The 19,021-nt window shown below is 46.4% G+C and overlaps 1 protein-coding gene across 3 annotated transcripts in view; it reads left to right on the forward strand.

Moving 5' to 3' along the window:
• Positions 1–19,021, forward strand: part of EFR3B (EFR3 homolog B) — a 1,036,998-nt gene that overhangs the window by 583,757 nt on the left and 434,220 nt on the right. For all 3 annotated transcript variants that reach the window (XM_086928032.1, XM_086928030.1, XM_086928031.1), the window contains exon 5: positions 2,709–2,830. In XM_086928032.1, coding sequence (XP_086784158.1) covers positions 2,709–2,830 — 122 coding nt within the window. The remainder of the gene's footprint in view (positions 1–2,708; positions 2,831–19,021) is intronic.

The following is a 19,021-nucleotide window of genomic DNA, read 5'->3' on the forward strand; positions in this document are numbered from 1 at the left end:
TTGAAATCTCAAGTATCCCATACGGGGAATTCCTGAGGATTAGGCGGATATGTAGCGAGGACACAGAATGGATGAAACATGGGGCACACACAGCTGAACGTTTCAAAAAAAAGAAAATACAACACGAAAACACTGCTGAAATATTGGGAGAGAACCAACAACAAACCAAGAGAAGAATGTTTGACTGTGAAACAGAAGAAGAATATGATGGAAAAAGAAACAATTTGTCTAATAACAGATTACTCACTTGAAAGCATACAAATAGTGGGGATTTTAAGATAAAAATGGAAAATACTGCAACTGGATAATACGGCAAAACAAGTAGTAGGAAAACATCCAATTGTAACACACAGTAGAGCTAAGAACTTAAAAGATCATCTGATTCACAGTCATTTCAAACCCAAGAAGAAGGAAGGAACATGGCTCAACACGAAATGCTTTGTGAAATGCCATATGTGCAAAGCCTGCCAAATTGACAAACAAAGGAGATCAAGATGTATGACAACAGAGTTTGGGAAATCCAACAACTGATAACGTGCAAGACACAATACACAGTATATATATATATATAGTGGAGTGTCCTTGTCCGCTGAAGTATGTGGGGAGTACCATTTTTGAGTTAAAAAAAACAATTTTGGAACATGTAAGAGCCACAATACACAAGGACCGAGCTAATGCTGTGGCTAAGCATATGGAGCGTCTTCACCAGAGAGACTGGAAACAACTGAGGTTTTACGGTATTGACACGATCCCGAAAAAGGAACGAGGTGGGGATCGAGAGCGACAATTGCGCCAAAAAGAATCTCGCTACATCTTGAAATTAAGAACACTGCATCCTTTTGGTCTTAACAAAATAGAAGAACTTTATATTCACTTATAACAAAAGAGCTTCAGTATAATGAAAGTGATACCCAGTGAGGAAAAAGGAAAAAGGAATCAATCACTTAAAAGTGAACAAAAGAAAAAGAGTAACAGGAGGAGTAACAAAGGATTAGAAAACAAAATCCAAGAAAATAACAAAAAAAATTAACAATAGAAAATCACGAAAGAGGAGAAACCGGGATATATATACAAAAAAGGAAAAAGGAAGGAGTTAGATTACCCCACTAGAGGGCTTGATGAAAGTATATCTCAACAGAAGAAAAACTTCATGAACAAAGGATAAAATAAGTTGTCACCGGTATCCGGATAAAAATCTATAAAATCATCAACTACCCACTGGAGGGTAAAACTAAAATGCGGGCGAACTAATAAATAGTGAAATGACATTGACGTAAAACGTTTTTGATAAGAACACCGGATATCTCCCCCTGAGAAGAATCATGAAGTGGACATATTTAGTTTAAAATAAACTGAATTGTAATGAGCACAATATGTAAAATAAGGACACATAAGATAATCAGTTAAATATCACATCTATTTTTGCTCCTCACGCTGAAACACTTGGTTTATGTATATAATGTTAATAAAAAACTACATCCTCCAGAAGGCTCAGGGCCATACAGACAGCAAACAGGAAATTATGTAATTACTAGTTTGAAAATATGCAGGTTTGCACCCTGGGACCAGGTTGATCGTGAGCCAGGGATAGGAATCCCGAAACGCGTAGATCTGTGTCTGCCTGCCTAAATATCTAAAAAAGTGAAGGATTAAAATAAAAAAAGTGCAAAACAAGGAGAACGCGCTCTGGAAGGAGAGAATTGTGTGTATATATATATATATATATATATATATATATCTACCTATATCTTCTGACATGGCTGATTATCAAACTGGGCCAATGTGAGATACGGGTGCCGGGACCTGTTAATTCGTCACAGGAAACCTCTGTACTCGCGCATTCTGAATACAAGGAAGACTCTCACTCCAGGATTGTGGTCATACGTTTTTAGATGTATTAGTTCAAACCGCAATGTGTTTCAACTACTGAGGTCTTTTTCCAAAGCCAAGTTGCACAAAAACAAAGCCACTATTTATAGTAAGAAGAAAGTGGCATAGAAGACAGACAATCTGCTTTCGGCTGTTTGCATGGACATAGAGGATAGACTACTCAGTTACCCTACATTTCATAAAACACAGTAATTGTTTACATGTTCTGTGATACTGAAAGCGCTGGAGCACATGCAGTGCCAACGCTTCCTCAAAAGGGCGTTCCCTCATATACACGTGGGCGTGGCCCCATGCAAATGAGGGAATCCCTTTGCCTCTGCGCCCGCGCCGTATTACTGATGCGGGTGCAGGGGCAAAGAAGCTCTCAAGAGGCACACAGTCATTGCGTCCCCTAAAAGGTGGCATACTGCCAGTTCCCCCCCTGATTGCAGCCCTCTGGTGAGGGGAAAGGTGGTCCCATGGACCCCCAGACATCCCCTGCAGGCGGGTGCAGTCTTAGACTGCACCCGCCTGCAGGGGGATCTCTAAACCCCCTTCAAAGTGCAGGTGGGTTGCCGCTTGCACTGTGAAAACACTGAGAAGCTTCAAAGCAGAGGCTTTATTTTTCACCTCAATGCACTGTCCTAGGGGCAGCGCGAGTTCGCGGCAGCCCAGGGGCAGCGCATTCACCCTTTTAAAAGGTGCGCCCTACGCAAACAAGGAAAATGCTCCTGATGTATAATATGGCCCCTAGACTTGTAAGAATCTGGCTCAGTTCTCTGTGCATTGGCCAATCAACTCTTGTTTCTCTTTGTTCTCTCCCCCTCATGACCTGCCAGTTTGTGAAGTTTGCCAACATCGAGGAAGACACCCCATCGTACCACAGAAGCTATGACTTCTTTGTGTCGCGGTTCAGTGAAATGTGCCACAACAACGACGATGACTTGGACGTCCGGAACAAGTGAGTATAGTGACTACTACCACTTGTGTTGTGTTTCTTTGCATTTCTCTCAATATTTTATCTCTGTAGGCTCAGATCTTGTGTTGCTGGAAAGCATTCTGCAGGTGGTCTAGACCTCCCCTACTGTCTGAGATCTCTGGTTGAGCCTTTCATTCAGCTAGTGAACATACTGTAATAGTGTCCTATTGCCCCTTCTTGGCATATTGGGTTTCTAAGATTAGCATAACTACGGTGGAGAAAACTGTGCTTGCAGTTTTGTTCTCATTCCTAATGCCATTAATCGTTTGTTTATTGATGTCTTATGGTTCCTGTTTTTTTCCAGTTGGTATTTTTATTTCCGCAATAAAATGTGTAACAGAATATGTTATAAGCATCTGTACTGTCCGTTGCACTTTCGGAGTAAGGGGACCCTGGGGTTCTCATCAAGAAGAGTCATTGTGATCTATTGGCATTGTTTTGGTACTATATGTAGCCCAGTCCAAAATATGCCATGAATATATACAGTACAAAGCATTTCTAACTGGTGTACATGAATGTATATCATGGATTTCATCAAATAAATATACTCCTGTTCCCCCCTGATCATAAGGTGAGGATGTTTCCATAGCTCGACGGATGTAAACTGACCCTCTTCGTGCTGAGGCAGAGCGCTTCTACTACCTTAAGTTGGCTACATTTGCAGGAACAGAATACTAAAATACACTAGTGCTGCTGTTAATTTATGAGCACTAAACTGTTATGGGTGTTGTTCTATACTTTCCTCTGACAATAAAACCCTGATGGTGGTGCAAACTTCTGTTGGTAACCAGTGGTCAAGAATAAGTCACATCTCAGGTCATCCGTGAAGCCCACGGTCACCCTAGTGTTTTGATTCAATGATGTGCATTCATTTGGATAGGCGGTGTAAATTGTACACTTTAGGTTGTTGCTCAACCTAACACCATTTGTTTGCTGCATTTACGCATTCATGACGCCCAATTATCCTGCAGTTGGGCCTGTGTAAAAACGTGCTTTGATATAGTGGCTAATTGAGTACAGAGTTTGTCAGCATAATCCACATTCTGCTTTTTGAATAGGCTGGTATTAGGCCGGAGCTTGAGTTGAGTGTGTATTTGACACTGCAGTTGCCACTTTCTCTGTGAGCACTTTCGTTAGTTGAGCCTCCAGGAAGATGTTATTCAGCCACTTCACTAGTCCTGGCGGCTGTATCCATACATTAGACCTCACAAGAAGCACTCTCTCATGTCTTTCAGCAGTGTATGATTAGGTCCATGAATCAGATATTCTTGGATGGAAACTATTTTCTGCAGAGACGTTGCATTTTTAAGTCCATGCTCTGGGCCTCACAATTTGGATGTCTTCTTCTATATGAACTGATTGAGCTTTTACGCTCATAGAGTAGACCTCACAAAAAGCCTAGTGCCAAGAGGCCACTTGTTGGTCTTAGTTAACTTCTAGAAAACAATCAGAACTTAAGATATGCAAATAGATGATCCTGCTGGTTCCTCGTTCTAATGTGAAAGAGGCCAGGTAACTGCCGAACACTGTCCTATGCAAAAAACATTTTAGAATTACTTAGTAGTTTCACAGCCTATGAACAATGCCTTTTCTTTTTTCAGACCGCCCACACTCAGAGTTTCAGATTCCTACAGTTTTTAGGTTTCGTCTGGCGTTCACTGCGCAGCAGTGTCACGCAGGCGAAATCTGATGTTTTTCAGTAAGGGGCTTTCACCCGCCTCACTCTTCCATTGGCTAGCTCCATAAATGGAGGCTATCCATTGGAAGAGAGATCTGTCAGTAATTCTCGGAGCAGATTTGTGGGCGTTCCGGTGATTTTTTATCGCTCCGCCCCTTTGCGAACGTCATGTGGCGGTGGGCGGTTGTTTTATCTTTTTTTTTTTTACGGCATGTTTTTGTCATTTCCAATGTGTCTGTTGCCGGGATGGGCTGCGCGATTTCTGTTGCAGGGATGTTGGAGCTTTGTTTAATTGTTTATTGTCTATTGAACAAATGTCTGTTCTTTATTATCTGAAGATTCATGGTTGTGTTGTTATTGGCGTGTCCGTTTGCTCGGTGTTCCGCTTTACCAGCGCTGGTTTGGGGGCCATCAAAGCTTTCTATCAAAACCGATGAAATAAAAAAATTAGGAATAAATATTGTTTCAGTACGTCAACTGCTTCATATTCTTACGTTGTTGCAGTTTAACGAGGATTTGTGCTTTTAACTGGCCTGTTCCCACAATGGTTCATGGTTTTGTCTTTTTCGTAAGTCTTTGTCGGTTTGTTTATTCTTTCTTTCTTTTGATTGCTCGTACTGAACAATCTTTCTTCCTTCCCATTCGCACTCGGCTGTCTGAGGTTGCACGCATGTCGGAAATGACGGTGGGTGTGTTCGAGGTGCTCACGGAGGCGGGTCGCTCAGAGACTAAAGTTTGGCCGAGGGCTAGCGGTGGAGCGTGGGAGCTGGGGTGATCCCGGGGCAAGGGGCCACGGGAGGCCACACCATGGGGAAGGAACAGGAGTTACTGGAGGCCGCCTGCACTGGCAACCTGCCGGCCGTGCAGAAGCTGCTGTCTGGAAAAAGGCTGTCCGCTGGCTTTGGTGGATCTGGAGAGCGAGGCGGGGAGCGCAGCAGCGCTGGAGGTTCTAGCCATCCCCTGTCCAGTCTTCCCAGGTAAGAAACAGGACACCGTCACGGACCACACCCAATTTTGTACTGCCCCCCCCCCACCCTGCGGTGGCAGAATGCCCCAGTGAGGTAGATGTTTTATATAAATGCATATGGGGACCGCATTAACCTAGCAACGGTCCCTTCCAGAACATGGAGCCTCTCTTCCCTACAGCAAGGCAATGCCATACCTAGCTCATCATTCTGGGAGTCAATCGTCACACTGCAGAAGCATCTGCGTGATAGAAGAGGCTCACTCACCTGGAATGGAACGTGTTAATCTTGAGGGTTTGTCAGATTATAATCCCCGCCCCCACACTTCCAGCTCCTGTCTACTACACAGAAGACTGCCGCTCTACCATGAGTTAGTAGCCGAGGGCAAATGACGCGGCACCAGGAGCACCTCTCAGGGTAGCACCCTCGCCGCCCAGCGGGCTACACACAAACGTATTCTTACACAAAGCACAGTTTTATATCTCGAGGCATCCAGTGCCTTTGCAGAAAATAGGTAGGACTTGTGATGGCCGCTCACATGCTTCACTACGCCATAGGTACAGAGACAGACACACCATATGGCCTGGGTCATGGAATGAGCCATAGCAGCGTCTGCACGCAAATGAAGCACTTTCCCACTATGCTCTTTGGTAGACAGTCTTTCACTGTGTCAGCAAACCACAAGGCATCCCAAATGAAGTTTTCCAACTGCCTTGAATGTACATGGAGCACATATATCTAACTATTCGCAGGATGCCACATGCCACCCCGTGGCCACACCAGGGCACATGCTGCCTGGAGGAGCGGCTGGGGTCAATATAATTTTACACAGCGAAGGTGCCGAAAAAGTGTCTACACACGATAATCCCAGATGCAGCTTGAAATCCTTTGGAAGGTGCAAGGCCAGAGTTTCCCCTGAAACCGGGGCTAGAGTGTTTGGAAGGGGTATCGCCCCTTGGCAGCCAAGGTTTCTCCACCCAGGCATCACTTTAGGGGCTGGTGTAGGATGTGCGAATTTAGGAGTCTGCATGGTTGGGAGTGGGGAGCCCATTCTGAAGGCCCAGTGCACCATGCAAAGGACCTCTATGGATGACCCTACCAGTGACGCGGAACCACTGTAGGGCCTTTGCAGGTGGGTGATGTTTGACCTCCTAATATTATTGTTTTGAAAGGCAGTCAGGCCTCAGTCACCAATGCACTTACTGTAGTTGGTAAGGCTGGGAGAGCCCATTCTTTCATTCCAAAACATAAGTCTTCACTCATTGGAAGAGCCATGCCATGTCCTCTCCATGCCGGAAAACACCGGAAAGAGGGGGACATAGTACTGACGGAGATGGTACATGTGGAGATGGTACCAGAGCGCTGATTACGGTTGCAGCACACCTTCAATGATTCCTAGAGCAAGGGTGTCCAAACTAAACCTGAAAGGCATGGATCCATGCCAGATTTGCACGATAAACACAGATGATGTAAAGAAGTTCCATTATTAGTCACTTTATCAAAAATTTTCTTTGGTGGATATCTGAAAACTTGCCGTGGATCCGACCCTCATGAACGATCGTTTGACACCCTTGCCTAGAGGTTCCACTTGTTTTTAAATGAAACCACAAGGCAGGCAGCCGAGTGGTTTGTATGTATTATAAGTTTATTTGAAGACAGTGTAAACAGCTTTATTTATTTTTTGCTTGTGCTTGCTCTCCTGCCCTGCTATTGGCATTGTAAATGACAATGCCATTTATTTATGTTTAAAAAAAATAATAATAATAATAATGTCATGAACAATGCCAATAGCTCGAACGTTTGCAAAGGCGAAACCGTTGCATTGTAAATGCTTGTTTTATTGCCTGTGGATATTCTTTACCAACTAACAAGACTTTCAAGGCTTTATCTCCCAAAAAGTCCATCATGATAGGTATTCAAGGATTTTATAAAGATGATTTTCGCACACCTCACAGAAGTAACTGGAACATTTGTTGTAGTCATAAAGCATGTCCTGATCTGGAGATTATGAACTACAGTCATGTGTGCCATGTTTCATGCCTTTGTTAAAGCTCCTTCTCTAGGCACCATTCCCAGAGTGAATCATAATTCATCAAAGATAGTCTCTGTATCATCTTTAATTGAAGCCTTCCGTTGCCTTTTAATAACCCAGTCTACCAAATGATGTTGCAGCATCATATTATATTCCAATCTCTGGTATTTTGTATTTTACCTGATATCATCATGTTTGAGTAAATGGTGAGGCCATCAGCTACTTTTATGTAGAAGGGAATTTGAAGGAGTATTTGGATATAAGAACCGATGTTACTTTCCGTGGTGGTGGTTTTCTTGAAGGAAAAGGTGATGCCCTCCACATGGACAAAGAGAGTAACTAAAACATATGGCAAGAAAATATACAAGATAGGCAGTCTCATCCCAAGATAGACAAACACCAGGTCCACCATAATGAGCTCCACGCTCCTTCTCTAGCATAAATTGGCCAGGTAAACTTCCTTGCTGGAAGAGTGGGGGCTTGTGCTCACCCTCTGCATGCACAGTGCAGAACAGTAATTGCTGATGTCCTAGGACCTCATAAACACTGTCTCTAGAAACCCCAACTCTGATCTGGTTTTGTGCTGCTAGTTGTGGCCCAGGTTCTCAGATCTAAAGCCAGAGGCCCAGGAAAAAGTCACCCGCCTTCCTCTTATGGGGAAGAGCTTGCTTTAATCCTTTAATGTATGAGGTCCTTCAACAGAACACAATCCATGGTTTATTTATTTTATTTTATTTTATTTATTTTATTTATAAAGTTTTATATAGCGCGAACAAGATCCCGAAGGATATCAGAGCGCTTTACAATCCGTTGGTGGAGATGACAGAAGGAAATATACACAGCAATTGTGGGGAAAAAAAACCCACAAAAATTAATGATAAACAGTAAGCAATGGTACACATAAAAGACTCATTCACACACTCCGGCCTCTCTGAAATGATACAGGCATAACTAGCACCAGAGAAGTCCCATATACATCATGTCCATTCAGAACACTGAAGTCGGACCAGATCTACTTTGTACCGATAGGAACACATTATGCTTGCTTGCGTTCAAGGCTGTACGCTTCCTCACCAGTCATAAGAATTATATCTTTCAAAGCACTTTGCATTACACAACAGGCAGTACATGGGGCTTGCAGACTGTACAATCAAAATCAAATTGTGAATGTCCACACCAGATAATTCCTTTTTTTTTTAACTGCATAGGCTAAAGCTCCTATGCTGTACAGACATTCAAGCTTTGGAATACACTCCCAAACAGATTTCAAGGCCATTTAGAATTTAAAGAAGCAAGTGACTCAAACTACAACTTCGATGTGTTTTAAGCAGCATGCAAATTAAAACCCAAACTCCCTCTGACTGCAACTGCACGAGTAAGAGTCTCCTAAATTCTGCTGCACAGCATGACATCCAGGCAGCGATTCCGAGACTGCTATGTCACACAATCAGTGTAGACTTTCTAGACTTTCAGTGCTCAATAATCCTTCCAGCGGAGACCATGGCAGGAGCTTTCTCTTTCTGTGAAAGCAAGCATTGAAAGAGGAAAGAGCAGTTTTGACCCGCAAGCCCCCATCCCCATCCTCAACAGAGGCTAAGAAGCCCCAATCCTTCCTGGAAGGCGAGCTGCTCTCCTCTCTCCTCTGTAATATCTCAGGAGGGCTACACTCCAAGTTTTCCCTCCTTTACCACCATGACTGCAAAATGAGCACCAGTGTATAGGCGCTCTCAATGATGAAGAATGCCAAGATGTGCCACTTACATGAGCCATCTCATCCAAGCTTCAGGTGGCCCACAAATTTCTCCCGAAAGTAGAGAAATGTATTCTATTGGGAGTAACGAAGCCGGTCAGGACCCCTTAAAGGAGGTAGGAATAGTCTGTTTCTTTGGAAGGGGAAAGGGAGAAGCGCTCTGTTCCATCTTAGACCTCTATGATGAAAACCGTTTTTTTCTCTTACAGAAGTTCAAGATGTTGGCTGTGACTTGGGAGTTGGCAGCCATCGAAAACAATGACTGGCTGTGTTCAGTGGCCTTTCAGAACTTACTTCGATATATCCGTCTGGGAGCAGCAGAGGAAGTGCATTATGGAAGCCCAGCACACTTAGTGCAGGACATAATCAGTGGGCTCAATACCATATCTTGAGACTTCGCCCAGATCATGACCACAGTAGAAGCTTTTCTGCAGTAGTAGATTTTCCAGTTCTTTCCGTACTTAGGCAGTCATCTTATCTGAGAAGCGCCAGGAAGAGTGCGTTATATGCATCGACCTTGGCACGCAATATTATCTTTGTTTTCTCTGTTAACTACCCAAGATCCTTCTTCATTCACTCCAAGATGATTCTATTCATAAGGGAAATAATTAACTCCATATCGTCAAAAACATTTCCTTCTCCAGATAGGGTGTCGATGTTCCTCTAGGCCATGTACCATTTCATGAACAATGAGACTTCTAGCCTATGGTTTCCAAAGACGTCTGGGAATTCAGATGTCTAAATAGGGTTGATACCCCAGACCAGAGTGGAAAGGCTCAGCAGGCATCTCCACTCATCTTATTAGTGGGTGATTCTGCAGCACATACACAGCCTATAGACGACTTTGCAACTCATTAGAACAGAAAGTACAATAAATGTGCTTCTTGTGGCGGTGTGGCTGAAGCAACCAAGATAGTGGGTGCTTTTTAGAAAGTCTCCTGAAACTCCACAACATCCTGCTTCATCTGGCAAAGTTACAGCAGTTTTAGAGCCCTGCAGAGATTTCGGTGGGATGTCTTAGCCTCTGCTGCCACTAAGGCATCCTTCCATTGCTATTCGGGAGCCCAGATATCGGAGAGTTTAGCCCGGCGGCCTCGTCTTGGGCAAAGCCGTGCCATCACTGAGGTCACTTGGTGAGATGCGGTCCCCCTGGTGCTCCTGCCTGTTCCCATGCAGCACAAACAGCCTGATCGGCCACTGAGGTTTATAGCCCTGAGGTGCCCGGGTGGAAATGTGGAGCCCCTGAGGCTGAGCTGGTGCAGGCCGACGGCCAGGAGACGAGGCGCTGCCTCTGAGTCACACAGCTGACCCATGTACCATTGAACGGAAGCTGAGTTGGGAAGTGAAGCGCTGACACCTGTAGCTAGACCCCTTTTTTTGAGGGGGCGTGGGGGGGGTGGTAAGTGGTGCAACCTCCTGCCCCCTTTCATCCTCTTCACTGCATTGCAGGGCTAATTTGGATGCAGCTCAAATACCCGGGGGTGGGAGTCTGGATCACCCAGCAGAAGAATAGTATCCACTCCTCAGGAGATACTTTACTTGGAGATTAGCTCTAAGGTAGAGGCTCAACTGCTATAGCATTATCCGGGTGAGCCAGACAAGAGCCCTGGGTTACTTTGCGGCCTGCAGAGGTGATTGAGACGAATACAGTGTAGTCTGCTGCAGGCGCTCTCTCCATGCTCCAAATCTTAGGGGTTGTGAGGCCTGATCAAGCTACCCTAGACAGCACCTTGATAACATCTTGCTGAATCTGCTTCCTGCATTCCTGCATAGCCCGCCTCTTTCCCACAGTGGGGAAACATCTGTGCTCCAAACTGAGACAACTGGTCTCTAAAGGGACTAGGGGGCTGGTATACGCTGCTCATGCTACTCCCCCATTTTTCATCTCCTTTGGCAGGGCAAGGGCCAGCTTCGACACAGGCTCTTGATTGGGAGGCCCTAACCAGCGGAAGGCTTGAGTTCCGGACCAGTTGGCACCATTGACATCTGGAGGCTCACACTCGAGGTGCACCATGGGAAGGACAAAGGCTCTGCCATTCATGCCCAGATCAAAATGGACAAGTTCACCACCCACCATCCAGACGGCACAGGCCCCTGACCGAAAGCTTACCAAATTAGAGCTTGATTGATTCAGCAGATAACAGGGCTATCCTACAGGCAATCCAAGCCAAGACAGTGGAGATGAGTATTGGGGAGTGAAGGTCAATGTAACCCGTCTTTGTCAAACCCACCATGATATGGCCAACCGAGTTTCTGAAGAAGAAGGTTGGATCTCAACACTGAAAGATGATGTGGCTATGTGGCTACCCTCAAATCCACTATGTCTACACTCCTTTCCTCTACTAAACAACTCGAAAGCGAGGCAGAATACACTGAAAACTGGTCCAGGTGAAATAACCATAGATTTGTGGGCTTTCCAGAGGGGGCTGAATCCGCAGACCTGGAGAAATTCCTGGAGATCTGGCTTAAATCCTGGTATCCTGGAGACTCATTCGCCCTAAGGTTTGTGATCGAAGGAACCCGTAGGTCATTGGCCCTGAAGCCACCTCTGGTTCCTCACCCTGATGTGTTGATTGCCTGAATCCTTAACTACTGGGTGTGAGAAGTTGGCCTGGTATATGATCACTATTCTAGTGAGCACCTTGCACCAGTCCAAACAACCCTTATGGTGATGGTTGTATAGTCAACCTTATAGACCAGCTATCCTAGGGGTAGCATGGACAAAGCAGTCTTAGGCTAAACTCAAGAGGGCATGTGAAGCCAGCTGTTTTACCATATGTAACCCCTTTAATACCGAATGAAAGGACACCACACAGGATATATATAAAATATATATATGATTTATTACTAAACAAACCCTCTGAACTCTTTATGAGGTCAGAGGTCTAAGCACAATACAAGATAATCAATTTAAATGCAATAAGTTGCACAAAATACAGTAGGGCCCTAGGGGCACGCTAAACCATATACTAAAATAGTGGTATAAGAACTACTACACGGAAAGGGAATAGGCCTAGGGAATCGCTGGGGCTACGCTGAGCTACCAAGAGTTAGGAAGCCGGAGGCCCACAGGATGTGTGTGCAGTGTCTAAACACACACGCAGGTTACCATAGAGAATGAATGGGAACGTAAAAGACGTAAACTACTTCTTTTAGGGTACTTCAGACTGGACTCGGTGAAAGTTACTTGAAACCTAGACAGTTGGATAGTTAGTACCCACAGGAGCACCGGATTACTCGCGTAACCTCACCCACAGGAAGCAGGTGCATAGGTGTCAAAATGTGTCTGGTTTCTTCGTCGAATCCTATGGAGCCTGGAAAAAAGATGCTGCAGGCGACCAGGAGAGAAGTGTCCGGGTGGATCCAAGGGTGGATCGAAGATGAAGAGGACCTGAAAGCAGAGGGGAGAGAGTCTGGGTCACTAGCCAGAGACCAGGAAGGAACCAGGAAGAAACCAGGCGATGTCGCGAAGCAATCAGGTGCTGATGGGAAGCTGGTCTCTGCAGCCACGTGGTCCAGGAGGCGTCGACGACGACCAGGAGTCAGGCACGGACTGTCCTACGAAGGCTCTCGCTGTCGGCTTCAGGATTGGAGTCAACAAGCCTTGGCAAAGGCAACTCACGCAGGAAAAGAAGTTGGCTTCTTACTCAGACCAGCAAGGTCTGAGGGGCTGCTTCTTTTGAGGGAAGCAAGGGCCAGTCTGGAGCAACCAGACCAGCGGTGTAAATTCAAAGGATCGTCTCCAAGATGGCCACTAGCCAACGGGCAAGTGATCGGGCAGACGCATCGAGCAGGAAAATGCAGAAGGGCCCCACGCAGAACTCTTGGAGTGTGCAGGGCTGATCTTTGGTGCAGATGCTGCTCGGGGCTGGGGCTTCTCAATCCCCAATGCACAGCTTCGAGAAGGCCTCGGGTGCTGCACAGTTAGCTGGTCGCAGACTTTTCAAGATGGCCGGTCCCACGTCTCTCGTCGCCTCCACGGGTCTCAGCTTTGCTGGGACTGTGGATCAGCCTGTTGGATGTCTGAAAGTCCTGTTCTTGTCAGGCTCTGTGCTCGGGCTCCGGCGGGAGGCGGCGGCAAAGCAAGCCGTTGATGGCTGGATGGTGCCTGCTTGTGCAGGGTGGTCACTCCTTGACCACAAGGGAGATTCATCAGTCGTCTTCTTTCAAGTAGATCGTCGAAGGTCCAGAGTTTGGTTTCAGAGTTTCAGTCAGGATTAATCTCAAGTCTTGGGACTCAGCTCCTACCTATATACCAAATTTAGGAGCTGGATTACCTGCAGGTCCCTCCTATGGGTGGGACCAGGGAAGGGGTTGGTTACACCCCTTTCCCTTTGTCCAGTTTCGCGCCAGAGCTGGGACTGGAGTGCCCCAGCACCGGTTTAAACTGGACCATGCAAGGGACACCTTGTGTGCCCCAGGCAGTGTCGCATTCCTTTCAGCGCCCCCTGTCCCAATACACAAAATCCTGTCTGGGGTGGTGCTAGCACCTCCCAAGGCAGGAAACCTATTGTCCAAGCCTCCCTCGCCGGAACGACTCCCAGCAGCAGGAGGTCAGACTTGTGTCTGTGGCAGCAGCATCCATTTTGTGATGCTGAGGCTCTGGTTAACTTTAACCGGGAATAGTAGGAACAACAAGTCTTCTCCCTCTAGAAGGGTGGAATGCTACCCCCATTGCCAGAACTGGCGAGGGGGTAGTATTCCAAATCGTATGACACCTTACTCGACATCTTTTGATAAAGCCAAACCAGAGTTAGCATTTAACAGTGAGGTTCATAATGCACTTAAGAGTATATGGTATGGCAATATCCTAGAACAGCTATAAGGACATGGTTCCGAAAGCTGCAGACAGGCTCAGCTCATGCTAGAGCACCATCTTACATAAAACCAAGCACTCTGCCTTCAGGATTGTTAAGGCCTGCCATAGGAGTGACTTATAGGTATATATGTGTCTAGATATAAGGTTAGATATAGGTATACAATATCTAAAGCAGAGGGTGATGACACCACCTTGCCCCAGCTGAGTGATCAGCCATTTTTGGCAATTTGGGTGGCCAGCCAGGGGTGGCATAATACATGCTGCAGCCCCTGATAGGCCTTGGATGCACCTATGCCCTGGGCACCTATAGTACACTGTACATGGGCTCATAAGGTGACCCAGTATCCAATTGGAGATGTACATGGAGTCCATTTTAAAGAGAGAGCAGATCGCCTGGGGCCTTGATTAGCAGGATCCCAGGACAACTAAGTCGAAAACCAGCTAAACACTAGGCAAAAAATCTGTGGTAACCATAGTCAGGTATCCACCTTCCTACACAACCCCCCCCCCCACCCCAAACGAAAGGAGATAAGGCTATCCTTGACCAGGTAAGCCTATATTGCTTAAGTGACCATATAAGGAAGTACCTGCACTAGCATGGTTACCCCTGTCTCATGGTCCACTAAGCAATCCCTTACCCCAAGGGTATCATAGGGTCTCCACCATAGGGAATCTCTACCTGTGGTGTGTTTTGGCAAAGTAAAAGGCTGGTGTTGAGATGGAGTACTGAAGTGAGGCTCCTCTAATGTAGGGCTCAGCTTCCTCCAATCATCTTCCACCATGTATGCCTTTCTTTCCTTGACTGAGTTGCACTGTGCTCTCAGGGTCAACCTCTTGCTGCCTACAGCTGGAGGCTGGGTCCCTTTTATTGGCTTACTGGAGGGACAGGTCAGGTTTGGGGCCCTTAGGTCCCATGTTTGGCTGTGCCCAACAGAATCCATCTGTGGAGGTTCCTGACTAAGTGTATGGGAGATCCCTCAGGAGTTTTGGAAATTTTCACCTTGCTAGGGCTGCTAGCTTTGGTGCCCCTAATCTGCTGATGGGGTGGTTCTTGTGGACAGGGGGGCCTTTGGGGTCCACCACTGGCCTCCCTGACCTCTGCAGCCCTGGGCTGACTGAGGCAGGGTAGAGAGGGGCAGTTTACCTGCTCTAGACTGGGTCCCACCTTGGAAGGGTCCCCTGACATCAGGGGCTCTGCCAGGCTAGGCCTGACTACCTCTGGGGCAGTTCCTTCACAAGGGGTAGGGTCAGTTCCCTGAGGAGGATGACTCTCGCCTAATGTCTGGTGGAAGGGAGACTTTTCTTCCTCCCCAATGCTCTCTGTCTGAGTGGAGTGATCCATAGTTTCAGGCTTCACAACACTAAAATATGTTTGAGTTTGGGCTGTGACCATCACAGCCCCACCAAACTTTTCAGGAGGGAACTCTGTTTGGGTGTGGGCTGTGACCATCACAGCCCCACCAAACTTTTCAGGAGGGAACTCTGTTTGGGTGTGGGCTGTGACCATCACAGCCCTGGCAACCTTTTCAGGGAAGTATGTCTAAGCTTGGACTGTGACCATTACAACCCTTCCAACCTCTTTAGGAAGTAATTCTGCTTGGGCTGGGGCTGGGGCTGTGGCTATCACAGCCCCAATAACGTCTTTTGGAAGGCCTACCATTTTGGAATGGGTTTCTTGTTCTACCTCAGCCCAGGCTGAGATCTCTAGATCATTCCCCATTAGACAATCAACAGTCACGTTTGTAGACACTGTCACTCTCTTGGGGCCAGTGACACCTCCCCAGCTGAGATTTACTACTGCAATGGGATGATCTTTCTGCACTCCATCAATGTTGATCACCTGATAGGTGAACCCAGATAAAAGTTGTCCTGAGGGAACTAGACTGTCAGTCACCATAGTGATGCTAGCCCCTGTATCTCTGTAGGCTTCAACTTTCTTGCCATTGATGTGGGGCTCCTGCCTGTACTTGCCCAAAGTGTTGGGACAAGCAGTGAAGTTGGCAAACCACATGCCATTTTCACAGACAAGAGTAGCTAAGTTAGGGGACCTGGTTAGGCCAGAGTCCACCTGAGCTCCCAAAGTAAACCCAGCCAAATTCTTGGGGGCACTCCCACCACCCGGGGGATTACTACTAATAGTAAAAGTAGGTCTGGGAGTATTACTTGGGGGTATGTTCTCCTTATTGTTGGCCTTTGGGCAACTGCTGTCAGTCTTCCAGTGACCAGGCTTTTTACAGTCATGGCAATAAGGTTTCGTCTGGTTAGAGAAAGTGTTTTGGGACCCACCCCCATCATTGGAGCTTTGGTGCCCTGGGGAAGTCTTGTCTTTAGATGTATCCCCCCCCTTTCTCTTAAGGATTGTTAGAATCTTTCTTCTGGTCACTACCCTGATTTCTAGGCCTAATCCTGGTTCTGACCCATTTATCTGCCCTCTTACCAAATTCTTGGGGAGAGGTCAGATCTGAGTCCACCAGGTGCTGGTGTAGAAGTTTGTTTTGACAATTACTAAGGATCTGCTTCCTCATAATCAAATTATGTATAGTCATGTACTGTGCTGCCCAATAACCAGACTTCCAGAGCCTTAGTAGCACAATCTACAAAATCAGCCCAGTCCTGAGTCTGTGTCTTCTGGATATCCCTGAACATCAACCTGTACTGTTCAGTGGTTAAGTCAAACTCATCAATTAGAGCACTCTTCAGGACTTTGTAGTTATCAGCATCCCCATCACGAACTGTGAGGAGCTTATCTCTACCTTTTTCTGAAAAGGAGAGCCACAAGATTGCTGCCCACTGACGTTGGGGTACCTGCTGTACTTTGCAGGCCCTCTTCAAAGCAGTTATCCACTTGTGGATGTCATCCCCATCTCTGTAGGGGGGCACAATCTTACTCAGGTGTCTATTGTCATAAGACCTGTCTTTATCCTTAGGGATATTTCTGCCACCAGTGGGCTCTAGCCCACCTAACTTCCTTTCTCTCTCAAAAGCAAGTTTTTCCTTGGCTAGTGCAAGTTGCTCTCTCTCAATTCTGAGATTGACTTCCCTCATCCTAGCCTGGTGTTCTCTCCTCTGAGAAGACATTCCCCTCTGAGAACCCCTATAAGCATTGGAGTGATGAGAATCTCCTGAGAGGGATCTCTCTCTCCTGTACCTCTGATTAAACCCACTTGAAGGCCTGAATGGGGCTGTCCCATTCTCATCCCCAAGGGGGCTTGAGTTAGCTTGGCTAATTCTCCTGACTGGTACCTGGCTGTCTACCTCTCCATCAGACTCTTCCTCAACCTCATCATCTTCTATTACAGGGGGGTCAGTGGCATCATCTGATGGTGGCAGGGCCTCATCTGCATTCACTGTAGGGTCTGTGTCAGAGGACTTTAGAGCTTCAGACTCATCTAAGAGCTCTAGGAGTTGCTGAAGTGTAGGGTTAGACCCTTGTTTCAGCTTTCTTGTGGTACACAAGTGTCTCAGTTCCTTGAAACTGAGGACAGCAAATCTGGATGGTGCCTTGGGTGGGTCATTCTCCACAGGTTGGAGTCCACTGGCTTCTCCTGTGTCAGACATTGCTGTAGTGAGGTGGAGGTGATGCACCTACCTACACTAAGTGTTTTTCTACTTAACCTCTCTAGGAGTTGTAGTCAGGGTGTGCTAGGCCCTTTGCTCTACAACCACTAAGTTCAGTAGAATAAGTATTCTAATCTTGTTTTATATGTACCTATAGGTACCTGTATGATCTTTCAAATGATATTGCAAAGATTACAATTGGTAAAACAACAGCAAGCTCAAATCCCAACCGCTGCACAACAATGTGAGAAGTTGGCCTGGTATATGATGTTCACTATTCTAGTGAGCACCTTGCACCAGTCCAAACAACCCTTATGGTGATGGTTGTAAAGTCAGCCGTATAGACCAGCTATCCTAGGGGTAGCATGGACAAAGCAGTCTTAGGCAAAACTCAAGAGGGCATGTTAAGCCAGCTGTTTTACCATATGTAACCCCTTTAATACCAAATGAAAGGACACCACACAGGATATATATAAAATATATATATGATTTATTACTAAACAAACCCTCTGAACTCTTTATGAGCTCAGAGGTCTAAGCACAATACAAGATAATCAATTTAAATACAATATTTGCTCAAAATACAGTAGGGCCCTAGGGGCACGCTAAACCATATACTAAAATGTATTTATTTATATAGGGGGTTTTGTAAAGCGCTTGGTGACGCACAGCGGCGTGTCCCCACGCCAAGGAGAGATATTTACTGGAACCTACAGAAGCGGCATACCTTACTGAGTGAATAGTGCAGTTTTAAGCTTGGCTCTAAAGATTAGTTCTGATGGTTCTAATCGCAAAATAGTGGTATAAGAACTACTACACGGAAAGTGAATAGGCCTAGGGCCTAGGGAATCGCTGGGGCTACGCTGAGCTACCAAGAGTTAGGAAGCCGGAGGCCCGCAGGATGTGTGTGCAGTGTCTAAACACACACACGGGTTACCATAGAGAATGAATGGGAACGTAAAAGATGGAAACTAGTTCTTTTAGGGTACTTCTGACTGGACTCTGTGAAAGTTACTTGAAACCTAGACAGTTGGATAGTTAATACCCACAGGAGCACCGGAGTACTCGCGTTACCTCACCCACAGGAAGCGGGTGCATAGGTGTCAAAGTGTGTCTGGTTTCTTTGTCGAATCCTATGGAGCCTGGAGAAAAGATGCTGCAGGCGACCAGGAGAGAAGTGTCCGGGTGGATCCAAGGGTGGATCGAAGATGAAGAGGACCTGAAAGCAGAGGGGACAGAGTCTGGGTCGCTAGCCAGTAAACAGGAAGGAACCAGGCGATTTCGTGAAGCAATCAGGTGGTCATGGCAAGCTTGTCTCTGCAGCCACGTGGACCAGGGGGCGTCGACAACGACCAGGAGGCAGGCACGGAC

The sequence above is a fragment of the Lissotriton vulgaris genome, chromosome 6 (assembly GCF_964263255.1).
Source record: "Lissotriton vulgaris chromosome 6, aLisVul1.2, whole genome shotgun sequence".
Taxonomy (NCBI): Eukaryota; Metazoa; Chordata; class Amphibia; order Caudata; family Salamandridae; genus Lissotriton; species Lissotriton vulgaris.